The sequence below is a fragment of the Capra hircus genome, chromosome 13 (assembly GCF_001704415.2).
Source record: "Capra hircus breed San Clemente chromosome 13, ASM170441v1, whole genome shotgun sequence".
In the NCBI taxonomy this organism is placed as follows: domain Eukaryota; kingdom Metazoa; phylum Chordata; class Mammalia; order Artiodactyla; family Bovidae; genus Capra; species Capra hircus.
Window position 1 is genome coordinate 16893679 of NC_030820.1, and position 13157 is coordinate 16906835.

A 13157-nucleotide genomic window follows, 5' to 3' on the forward strand; every position below is an offset into this window, starting at 1 on the left:
AGAAGGAGGGGCCATACACATACCTATGGCCAATTCAAGTCATCGTCTGGCAGAAACCATCACAATATTGTAAAGTAATTATCCTCTAATTAAAAATAAAAATTATAAAAAGTTAGTTCGTTTTAAAGGCAAAAAACTCAGGCAAATCTTATTTCTCCATGAGGAAAGGCCTATGAATCTGTGTTTAAAGTTACATATAGTAAGTTTTATGCCAGTATTAACAATTGTAATACATCAAAACATTGACGGAAGCCATAACAGCAGTATCTAAATCTTTAGCTCTATACATAGTGATAAAAACTGGAAAATACAAAAAAGCTATCAGTCAACACCACTAAATATTAATGACAAGTCTGGCTCTTTGGGTGCTGTTTAAACAGCTGGTATTAGGGCTCAGTGTGAGTTTGTAAAGGGCGTCCCTGGTGGCACAAATCGTAAAGAATCCACCTGCAATGCACGTGACCCGAGTTTGATCCCAGGGTCTGGAAGATCCCCTGGAGAAGGGAATGGCTCCCCACTCCAATATTCTTGCCTGGAGAATTACATGGACAGAGGAATCTGGTGGGCTATATAGTCCATGGGGTTGCACAGAGTCCGACACAATTGAGTGACTAACACTGCCACTTAGAATATGGAAAACTCAACAGTGCTGATGTTTAAATCTGCTAAAAAGTAAGTTAGATGCAGAGAAACATCATTTAAAATGCTATATAAATTTTCATCATACACACATAATACAAAAATATTTTCCTTTAATAAAGATTTTCTCATCACGTTTAATGGGAAACAACAAAATGTCACAGAAATGGTCCAGCAGAGAAGCTTTTCCTATTTATCTTTGTAAATCATGTATTTTTCCTTCCAAATCTGTATTATCTTGTTCTTCTGTTTACAAAAGTAGGTCATCACACACTTTTGACCCATCTGTAGATCTTCGAGAAGACACTCTAAAGGCATCAGATGCAAACTGAGCATCAGCTGAAAGAAAAGGAAAGAATTACATCCTTTACCTGAAATACTTGGGTTCACTAAGATTAGCAAAAAAACAAACAAACGAAAAACCTGAGACCTTTCCTAGGATTCTGAAAAATGAAACATATCTATAGATGACACAATACAAAATACTGATCAAGATTACAATTTTACAGTCTGCTTCTGGTCGCAGGTGGGGCTGAGTGTCAGAGCTCCTGGTTTTCTCATTCTTCATTCATGTACTCAAGCAATTGAGTGAATTGATGAATACTCCTGTATTCATGCAAAGGTTCTGTGACAAGCGCTGGAATTACAAGATGAAGGTGACCCAGCCCACCCTGAAAAATGATATGCCCTAAACTGGAAAAACAGACCAACAGGCAGTGTCCGTACAGAGTCACAAATACGAAGATACAAAAGACGGCACAAGGAACACTCGGGAGGGGAAGCCAGCTTTGTGTCAGTACTGCCAGCTTTTTGGTGGAGGTGATATGTATGTAGCTACCTGAAGGACAGGAAAAAGTACAAGACACAGAGGGGAGAAGCATGTACAAAGATGGGAGGTGAGCAAGCGAATCTGTGGGATCCTACACAGTCTGGCTGGTTAGATGCAGAGCTAAGCAGCAGAGTAAGGTGGTAAAGAGATAAGGCCAACTACTTTGGCAGGACCCAAATTGATGTGGGTGTTTGGAGCATTTCCTGAGGGTAAAACATAAACTGGTGACGTATCTAGTGACAGAGAAATTTTAAAGTCACCCACCAAGTGACAGCTACACAAACGTGACTGCTTGAGTCTGGGTTTCCTAGCCTTAACCACTACCAGACGCTTGAGAAGCTGATGAACGCCACGTTCTCTGAGAATAGTGTCGGGGGTAGGAAGACAGCTCCACAGGGATGGAGGGAGTAGAAGAAGGATACAGCTAGAAATAAAAAGAAGTACACAGACCTTCAGAGACTGTTTTTCAAGCTATGCTACATGATGAGTAAATGCAGAAGGATATTTTTCACTATGACTGCTCATGCTTTCACATTTTTCATTAGCTATGTATATAAAAAAATATTTAACATAGCATCTGTTATCCAAACAATGGAAAGAGATGCCATTTATTGTTTACAGTGTATTTCAGAAATCAATGTCTAAATTTAATTCACACATTTTGGCAACGTACCTTCTCTTAGTTCTCTAGCTATACTCCTGCCCAACTCCCGCCGCATCTGAAATAAGTCAAATATTTATCTTTAAGACAAACAAGTTATATGTTTATAACTTATTAAATGTGACTTTTAAATAATACTTTTATAGGCTAGACCTAACCTGAAGATTACCCCAGTAGAAAAAAAAAATCACTTAAATAAAAAAATAAAATCCTACTTATTCTGCTTATAGATAACAGAGAAGATATATATGGAATGCTATTTAGATTAATCTGATAAAAAGTACAACAATATCAGTCTATCAAGTACACATGATTTCAGAGAATTAGGGAATGACCCATAATCCTCGGAATGACCCACAAGATTACTATCTTCTCCCCTAAAAGCTCCTGGCCTAAATATGTACTTCCGAGACTTTATTTTGATTTCTAGGTGAGGATCCTGTTCAAATGGAGGAAGTAGTTTGAGTCGAATGGTAATAAGGAGAACACATCTGTGATTTTCTTTAAACTTTTCCATTTAACGAAAACACAGAAAGGTGAGAAAATTATATACAAGAAAACAATGTGCCAGCAAGATTTAATTCTGAAGATGTTTAGCGAGAAGGATTTTCTCATAAGTGTTAGTTTCCGAACTACGTCCCATAGAAGGGGAAGATCCCGCAGGGGTCACTGCAGGGGTGAGGAAAAGAGAAGTCACAGCTGCAGGGGCTCTGGCCACCCTAGCTAAACGGTTCTATACTGGTCTCCATTTTTAACATGGTTCCACACAGAAGTTTATTTAGAAGAAAGGTTGTTTTCTTTGAAGAAAAAACTTTTATAAGGTATGAGACTCATTGATTTAATCAAAGCTCCTAATTCTACAAAAGAAGTAACAAAGCCAATGGCATTCTTACTGAGTCCTGTGCCAGCTACTTCCTCAGGTTAAGAAAAAACACATAGATTTTTAACTATAACATAGACAAAATGAATATATAAATCCTTCTATATAATTAAACAATGCTTGTGACATGACATTACTTTCTAACTAAATTATGTGCTTGAAATGCATAAATAAGAATAAATCAATATCAAACTCCTATTTGCAGCAGTTGATATAGTTAATTTAGAAAGGATAAATATTTTTTAAAAACAGGACAGGGAACTTGAAGGAAAAAAATCTTTATTTGAATCAAGCAGGCCAAAACTGAAGAGATTCATCCTTAAAAGGATGTTCATTTACTCCAGATAAAACCTGGTTAACTAAAATCAGTCAACAATGAATTATCCATATTTTGGGTTATTTAGAACAAAATTTAAAACACACAACAGATCTCTCTCTATCGTCTGCTGCTGCTGCTACTGCTAAGTCGCTCAGCCGTGTCCGATTCTGTGCAACCCAATAGATGGCAGCCCACCAGGCTCCCCCGTCCCTGGCATTCTCCAGGCAAGAACACTGGAGTGGGTTGTCATTTCCTTCTCCAATGCATGAAAGTGAAGTTGCTCAGTCGTGCCCGACTCTTAGCGACCCCATGGACTGCAGCCCACCAGGCTCCTCCATCTATGGGATTTTCCAGGCAAGAGTACTGGAGTGGGGTGCCATCTCCTTCTCACTTAGGCTTAGGGGTAGATAAACCGCGGTGGGTGCAGCAAAGCTTGGAAATGATTATGAACCACTGCCAAAGTGAAATCAATTAGAAAGTAAGTCAAACATCTTCAAGTATACTTTCAGTTACTAGGCAATAAGATTTCATTTCTAAAGTAGAATTTCAATGCAGCTTTTCAAGAAATTTAAAAAGTATCTCTTAAAAACGAGAGATCTAGGACAAAAAAATCATGAAATGTCTCCTTGACTAGAACAGTTAATGACAGTTTTTACTTATTGTGCATATGTCAAATAAATAACTCAGAAGTTCACCAAATTAAAAACAAGGATCATTCATAAGAGAAATCTGAAACCCAATGAACAAAAGATAACAGAACTAACCTCGGTCAAGTAAGTCTCCATGTTGTTATTCGAAGGGCGTGAAATTGAGGTAGAAAACCCTACTCTCGGAGTAAGATTTCTGTCGAGCACTAAAGGATTATTGAAATTTCCAACACAAGGGGGCTCTGGGACTGGCCTCGTGCTAACAGTGCTGAATAAAGATCTGTTCTGCTGCTTCTCCACCTCAAGTTTGGTGCTGATCACTGCCAGCCTCTTATGAGTCCTGGGGAAGATGGAAAACACCAGTTTCATTCATGTTTCCCTAAATTATCTGCATTTGTTAAGTTGCCATATAGTAAATGGAATGTTCCACGAAACTGTCTGAACACTGAAAGCACAGAGCAGACCTCCTGTAAACAATGACAGCTGTCACCTTGCTCTAAAGAAGCACACACGTGTCTGGGGCTCCTCCAGTAACAAGCCACAGTTGGGAGAGGAGAGAAAGGGCATCAGAGAGAAAGGGAGGTGGCCTCACAGTGACACCTGCTGCCTCTGGGACACACCTGCCTCCGGGAAACAGTTCAGGGATGAAGAAACACCCCATCCCACAAAGCCACTTGCAAGCATTTGCTTTCACCACCCTTGTATACACGTTTCACTCATGACTTCAGAGAAATTAAGCTTTTGGCTCTGAGGAATCATCTAGAGCCACAATCTCAAGGGAGGACAAGAAAGTCAAAGGGTGAGGCTGAAAAGAGCTAAAACAGCCCCAGAAAGAATTACAAGCATCCCCTGCTTTTCCAAAGTTCACTTTATGTTACTTCACTTCTACGAAGGGCCTATGTCAGTACCTGTTTTTGATGATTCAAAAAAAAAAAAATCTGAAGACAATTTCTGGTCTCATTTAAAAAGCCAAAACTCTAAACAGTGTTCAGTGTATGTTTTACAGCGAGAGGCATCGCGCTCCCCAAGCAGGGAGACTGGCCCCACTGAGCTCCTTCCCCAGGAGCCACCCCTACATCTCAGCATCAAGTCGCCACAGCCCTGAACCCTGACTGGGAGCACCTTCCCTTGTGCATATTCATTTGATGTATCGACCAGCAGAATGTGTCCTCGGGTCCCTGCTGCTTTGGCTTATGGAGAAGGCTTCCTAGGAGTGCTCTGCTTTCAGATGGCGGGGAAACCCGGACTAGGCACTGCAGGGGGGATCTGCCCTTTCCATCCTCCACACCCCTCAGTCAGGTCTTTATATTACTTTCAGCCACTCTGTGATTTCTCCTGCCTTTAACCCATGTGTAATTTCCCCTATTTCATAAGTATGCCGTTACATAGTGTGGAAAAACTTGATATAGTACTAATAGTTTGTCTTAAGGTGACCTCAGCAGTGACCATCTAGTTAGCTTTCACTTCCTACTAATCTCATGTACCCCACTCTATAGAAATTATTCTTTAGAGTCAAATTAATGAACTAAATTTAGTTTCTGTGATTCTGTGTTTTGACTTACTTGTCTAATTTATCTTCCAATGACTTTCTAACTTCACATTCTACTAGGTAGAGTTGCTTATATTTTTCCAACTCTGCTTTATTAGAATCTTCTTGCAAAGTTTTCATTTTGGAGAGTTCAGATTCCAAGTGTTTAATTCTGAGTTCCATCTGTTGAGATCCAGTTTGCGTCTAAGGCAAATTGAAAAAGATAACATTTTTAAAATAATCATTAACCTGGAAAATTTTACTTGTTCCCTTTAGTTTTGAGTCAGTGATTCAGAGAGCGATTTCAAAGGTGAAAAAAAAATGCAGAAGTTTGTGAAGTGAATTAAATCTGAATTATAAAATTAAAGTGGAATCACTGTTAGAGTAGTACTTATATAATCTGATAATTCAAAGAATAAGAGGATCAACTTAAAATTTTAAAAATTGAACAAGACAGCTTAAAGAATAATTCAAGAGGATGGTACTAGTTCTAAACCACAATATTTTCTTTTCTTCCTAATGGTCTTGTTTTTTTACCAATTGGTCTTATAAGTAAAAGGATTCTCTAGTGAGAATCATTCTGAAAGGTCAATTTAGTGATAACTGTGATGGAGACTGAAATATTTAAAGGGAAAACAAGTGTCCCCGCTTCCTTCCAGAAATCTACAAAACTAACTGCTCTAAGGGAGGTAGAGGAAACACCTAAGCTATATACATCCAAAATGTAATGTGCAGTGAAAGTGAATTCAAGCACATGACAGATGGACAAATTAACCTGCAGAAATAGGTTGCCTTCCTTTAATTTCTCTACAAGACCCTGTCTCGCCCTTTCTTCAGTCTCCCGTTTATACTGCTCTACTTGACTGTGTTCTGCCATATCCATTTCTATATGACCTCCGAGGGTCACTACTTCCTGCTCCAACTTCTTTTTCTTCTCTAGTTTCTTACATTTCTTTTGCATCCAGTTTCATAGACAGGAGTTTTTCAACTTGATTTTTTTGCATCCAGGTGCAGACATTTTGAAGATACAGGTTCCAGCTCTGCGGGGAAAATCATCAGTCTTCAAGAATAAAATGATATTGTCTGCTAATGAAGAAGTGGACGGAGCACAGCCTAACTACTCAAACCCAGGATGAAATAAATACGATGGTATCTGTATTGTAGAATGTAGGACCAGGGATTACTCAGAGAATCAGCAAAGATGTTCACACCACCCAGAGTCGCAACATATATTGTTCACTGTCATCTCTGTCACACAGCAATTGCACTTGATTTTACACTCTTTTATTGTTCTACAATATTTTTCTATCTTTCCTCATAAAATGATTACAAGTCACCTCTTAGTAGAATGTCTCTTACTCCTCCCCCCATCTTAATGTCCCAGGATTTTAAAGAAGTTTGAGGGATACTATATTGAGTATCTAGGGCTAAGTTAATAAATCCCTCCCAGAAGAAGACTCTAATTAATAAATCTTGTAAATATGGATTCTAATCCCATAAGCCTTTTTCTGAAGTACAAAGACTTTTTGCTAATTTGAACTGCATTCCAAACAGAATTATTTGCAAAGTTAAAGAAATCCCATTTCTTAACAGTTTACAGAGATGACCCACACATTTTTCTGAACAGCAACAACAAAAAATGCCTCATTCTTGTAATCCTTTGTTACTGTCCATTTATGCAAGACAAGTGCTGTGCACATCAATAAATATTCTGTTACACCAATGTATACTTAGCCAAGATTCCCCCTCATGGAAGAAATGTCAACAGTGTAAAATTAGGGGCTAAACTGTTCCTCAGAGACTAGGTAACAAGCGCTGATGTGAAAAGGCTCAAAGAGCTGGACAGTCACGAAAGCTCCATGAAGGAGGAGAGACTGGGCGCCAGGTCTGAAATAATGAAGGACTACCCAAGAGGAAAAGACACTGTAAAGACAGAAAGGACAGTCTGAGCAAGGGCCAAGAAAAGGAGAAATCTGATAAGATCCAACCACAGGGAAATAAAAACATGTGCACACAGAATCATGGAAATCAGTGTTTACAACAGCATTATTATTAGTCCCAAAGCGGAAACAACCCAGAGCTCCATCTAGTGAGGATGGATACATGGCTTAGCTTACTGTTGACAACCCACAGAAACGGAAGAACTGATACTTGTTATCACATGGATGAACCGTGAAAACATGACGTCAAATGAGAAAAGCTAATCCCAAAGAAGCATACTGCATGACTCCATTTATATAAAATACCGAGGACAGGCATGTCTAGAGAGACAGATATTAGACTGGGGGTTGCCTGGGGCGGAGGGAGATGGGAGGCCACGGGTGGTGGCTAAGGGATGCAGGGTTTCTTTTAGGGGGTGATGGAAATGCTCTAAAATTGACTGTAGTCACTGGTTATACCTCTCTAGACTGAGAGATACTGAACTACACATGTTGAGTGGGTGAATTCTATGATACGTCAATTATATCTCAATAGCTTTTTAAAAAAATCCAATGGCAGGATCCAGATAATCTTCTTAATTCTCTAGTTTGGATGTACGTATTCTACACCATCTGAGTACCTCCATGCTTTTACAATATACTTAAAATGAAAAGAAGGCAATGCCTAAACTTCAACTGGTTTGTATAATACCCTTTCTGCACAAGTTATTCTGAAATCCATGAAATAAATACACACAGAACTCTACAGGCATTAACAAAAGGAAAGATGAGAAATGATAATATTCTGAACATTCCATTAAACTAATATTATCTTCTGGTTTTAATCTGGCTTGCCTCATCATGGTAATACAGTTATCACTTAAAAAAGGATTGTTTCAAAGAAAAAAAAGGCTCTCAACTTGTGTGTATAATGAGGCACAATTCTCAACTTTCCTAAGAGTAAATAATATAAGAAAAAATAATAGAACGCAAATGGCAGGATGAAAGTCAGAGTTTAAGGAAACGAGTGCACTATAAAGATAAGAAAATTGTAGTAAGTTACTTGTAACAAAAATACAGAAGAAAGCTGACTGTGAAAATGAGTGTCCTAAAACACTTTATCCTACATATTAACTGTTAACACGTTCAGTTTCATACATACCTGACTTGTGAGTCGACGTAGTTGTAGCAGTTTACAACTGTTCTTCAAATCCTGTGCCTCAGCTTCTAACTTGGCACAACAACATGACGTGACCCTCAGTGAAGCCTCCGACATAGCCTGCTTTCTTACAGTGTCAGCCAGTTCTTGCTGAAGTTGTCTCACAGCTGCCTAATAAGATGCTCTATCACTGAGTTTATCAAATCACTTTACTATTACGTTATGTTAATAAGAGATAACTCCAACATATGGACTTTGAAAACTATCGCCACATACAGCAACTCACCTTCTTTTTCCTCCTCACTGAATCTGGTTACAGACACGGAAGGGGCCACCCTCCAGCCTTCCTGATATTAAGTTACTCAAAGGATGCGGCCGCACTGTCCACGCCCTGCCCCTCCTAATAAATCTGCAGAGCTTCACCACCTCACGTCCAGAAAGAAATGAGTGTGTAGGTGGGAAGGGTGATGGAAAATTCCACACTGTGGAAACATTTTCCTTTCCTTTTTCATTAGAAGCTTTGATTAACTCAGAGATCTTCACATATTCCAACCAGTGCTCAGATCTTTCCAACAGATTCCTACCTCAGCAGAAAAATGAGGCCATTCCCTTGTTGCTTATCTATTTTATATCTAGTAGTATGTCTATGTTTATCGCAAACTCCTAATTTATCCCTCCTCCCCACCTTTGCCCTTGGCTAACCATAAGGACCTACTAGAGAGCCCACGGAACTCTACTCAGTACTCTGTAGTCACCTACCTGGGAAAAGGAACTGAAAAAGAATGGATATGTGTGTAACTGAAGCAATTTCCTGTACATCTGAAACTAACACAAAATTGTAAATCAACCATATTCCAATATAAAAGAAAAATGCAACTTAAAACGTGAGGTTGCTCCCATGGCCTTCGAGGAGCCTCAATAACCTGGCCTCCACCTGCCTCCAGACCTCAGCTCCTACAACCCTCTCCCTGACTCACTCCATTTCTGCTGCTCACAAATCCTGCTATCCTTCATTTTTAGAGGACAAGCTTGTATTCAAATGATAGTAACTGATACTTAAAATGAGAATTATGAGCAAATTGCTTGTAAAAATGTTAAAGTGGGTGAGTGAAGTCCCTCAGTCGTGTCCAGCTCTTTGCAACCTCGTGGACTGTAGCCCACCAGGCTCCTCCGTCCATGGGATTCTCCAGGCAAGAATACTGGAGTGGGCTGCCATTTCCTTCTCCAAAAGTAAATTATAAATAGCAGTGGGAAGATTAAATCAAGAATAGTTTTGCTAAAGCTCACCACCTGAGTCCCAAATTATGATTTAATGATAAGTAGATGCATTTGAAGAGTTGAGAGGCTTTAAGAATAAATGATTCAAGGCTAAAATGTTTCCCATATTAACTCAAATTGACATGAATAAAAATAAAATTGTACCAACAAATATAACAAAAAGCTATGACAACCTACTGAAGCCAAAGTACGATATATAAAATACAGGCTCTGGGAAACCTGGAATTGACTATCAAGATAATCCAGGTAACTGAAGCTTCATTTCGAAATATTCATTTCATGTTTGAGCATTTCATTTATCTGTTTCACCATGATACTGAAATGTGGTAACATAAAGATTAAAATTATTACCTTAATAAAGAGTAAATTACTAGTACCTGTCTATGTTAACAATTTAGAACTAAATCTCTTAACATTTCATAAACAACATGATGTCCTTGCTCAGAGTAAAGGATTTCTTTGGTCTAATTTTTATTTGCTGGATACAAGGTATACTTTTAGGCTGGTTTAGAGACCATAGATTCACAGCCTGTGTATTTTTTATATTCAACTAGATTCAACATTTAGCCAGAATCAAGAATCACTTTGAACTTTCTTTCAGGAAGTCTGAGATACTTCTCCTTCTGGATACTCACTTCTCCTTCTGCTTTCTCATTTTCGTACTGATACATTCTCTCTCTTAAATGATTACATTCCTTGACCAATTCCTTGTTTCGTTCCTCCAGCATCAGACCTTGCTTCTCACGTTCGGCCTGAAGTTTTCTCACGATCTGCTGAAACTGGTCTTGGATGCTAATGACCGTCTTCTCTTTACTGTCGACTCTGTTCCGTGCATCGTCCAGTTGCTGTCGGAGCAACATGTTTTCACTCTGGAGTTGAGATAATCTCTCCTCTAAGGACTCCTGCTTTCCAAGGTATGTACTCACTTTGCCTTGTTCGTTCTGATACTTGTGTGCAATTTCCTGCGTTTGACACTCCACTTGGCTTAGGTCTCTCTGGACATGTTCTAACATCAAAGTCTTTTCTCTCAGAGCATCGCTCGCGTGCTGCAGCTTGATTTTCAGCTTACTGGATTTACTTTCCACTGCAGATAGCTGCTGGGAAAGCGTCTCGCTGTTATCTCTTAGATTAGCCACGTCGGACTTCATTTTGTCCTGCAAGCGTAACCACTCGTCTCTCGCTCTCTGGAAGGCAAGTTCCGGGTCTCTTCTTGATGTCTGACCTTGATCATGACCGTGTGAGGCAGCAGCCAGTCTAGAACGACACGATTCCACTTCCGTTTCCAGTCTTTGTTTGCTTTCTTTTTCATTCTCCAGCTCAGAGTTTAGCGTTGTATTCTCAGCTGTCAGAGCACTAAGCTGGCCTGTATAGTGGGATATAGTCTTTGTTAACGTTTCCTCACTCAGTTTTACTGCCTTTTGAAGATCATCATTCTTTACTGTGAGAATTTCAATGACCTCAAAATAGTTCTCTTCCTTTTCCTGATGCTGATTTTTCAGGGCGTCTCTTTCCAGTCTCAGTGTGGCAAGTTCATCCTGCAGCATGTGGTTTTTGTGCAACAGGTCTTTTGCTTCTTCACAACTAACAGAAACCTAAGTGAAACAAAGGAGACTTTTAGCTAGTACTCAATAAAGTGACATTTCATGATTTCCTCTGAAATGAAATACTAACTTGGATGTTTATACAATGAAAAGACTGCACCAAGTGTGTCTCCAACAGGAAAAAATAAGGTTCAATACAATCCTCAGACTTTATACAAGCATAAATTCCCAAAGATTCAAAAATTTAATGGAGGACAATGAATCCATGAAAGTAAAAAAGAAATCCCAAGAGACTTTTCAAGAAGCTCAGAACTGGAAAGGCTTCTCTCTGAACTTCAACAAACCCAGAAGGCTTAAAATAAACGATTCATAGATCTGATTACACTTAAAAATTGCATCTGATGTGGAATATTTGTATAATGGAAAACTAGTAAGCCATAAAAAAGAATGAAATAATGTTATTTGCAGCAACAGGGATGGACCTAGACGTTATCACCCTAAGTGATATAAGTCAGACAAAGACAAGTATTATATCATACTGCTTATATGTAGAATCTAAAATGAACTTATTCACACAACAGAAAGAGACTCATAGACACAGAAAACAAACTTGTGGTGACCACGGGGGAAAGCGGGATAGGGGAAGGGATAAATTAGGATGTTGGGATTAACATATACACGCTAGTAGATGTAAAGTAGCCAACAGAGATCTACTGTACAACATAAGGAACTACACTTGATATTCTGCAAGAAGAATCTGAAACGGAATGTGTGTACGTGTGAGCGTGTGTGTGAGTGCGTGTGTGTATTAGTCACTCAGTCATGTCCGACCCTTTGCGACCCCATAGGCGATAGCCTGCCAGGCTCCTCTGTCCATGGAATTTCCCAGACGAGAATACTGCGGTGGGTAGCCGTTTCCTTCTCCAGGCTGCTGCTGATGCTGCTGCTAAGTCACTTCAGTCGTGCCTGACTCTGTGCGACCCCATAGACTATAGCCTGCCAGGCTCCCCCGTCCCTGGGATTCTCCAGGCAAGAACACTGGAGTGGGTTGCCAGTTCCTTCTCCAAGGCATGAAAGTGAAAAGTGAAAGGGAAGTCGCTCAGTCGTGTCTGACTCTTAGCGACCCCACGGTCTGCAGCCTACCAGGCTCCTCCGCTCATGGGATTTTCCAGGCAAAAGTACTGGAGTGGGGTGCCATTGCCTTCTCCACCTTCTCCAGGGGATCTTCCCAACCCAAAGATTGAACCCAGGTCTCCTGCATTGCAGGCAGATTCTTTACAGTCTGAGCCAGCAGGGAAGCCCTATTTATATAATATACACGCACACATATACATATATATATATATATATATATATATATATCTGAATCACTGTGCTGTATACCTGAAACTAACAGAATATTGTTAATCAACTATAATTCAATAAACAATACCACTTGCTAGGTTTATAAACACTGCATCTGATACCGCCTATACATCTACTTCACAGTAAGAGCCTTAACTCTGTATAGACTAATTTTATACAAAAAGTTTTTCCTTGAGAATATGCTACCTTCTAACATTTTAATAGGCAATTACAAGAATTACACCTATTAACAACTGTATTAAGCACTTCTACAAACATTAATTAACTCATTAGCTATAGTGATTCTGGAAAGGAAAAAGTTATAAAAATATGAGTAAGCTGCAGCCTTTTCGCCAGGTCTTTGGACTCTACTAGTCTTCTTACATCAAACCACACGTCTCTAATACAAACAT

General features: G+C 39.3%; 1 protein-coding gene across 1 annotated transcript in view; it reads right to left on the reverse strand.

Annotated features, from left to right (window-relative positions):
- The window catches only part of LOC102175218 (ankyrin repeat domain-containing protein 26), a 57474-nt gene continuing 45073 nt past the window's right edge, over positions 757-13157 (reverse strand). The window contains 7 exon segments of the mRNA XM_013968507.2: positions 757-891; positions 893-978; positions 2142-2187; positions 4093-4315; positions 5538-5707; positions 8585-8752; positions 10495-11451. Of these exon segments, the coding sequence (XP_013823961.2) occupies positions 829-891; positions 893-978; positions 2142-2187; positions 4093-4315; positions 5538-5707; positions 8585-8752; positions 10495-11451 (1713 nt within the window). The 3' untranslated portion in view covers positions 757-828.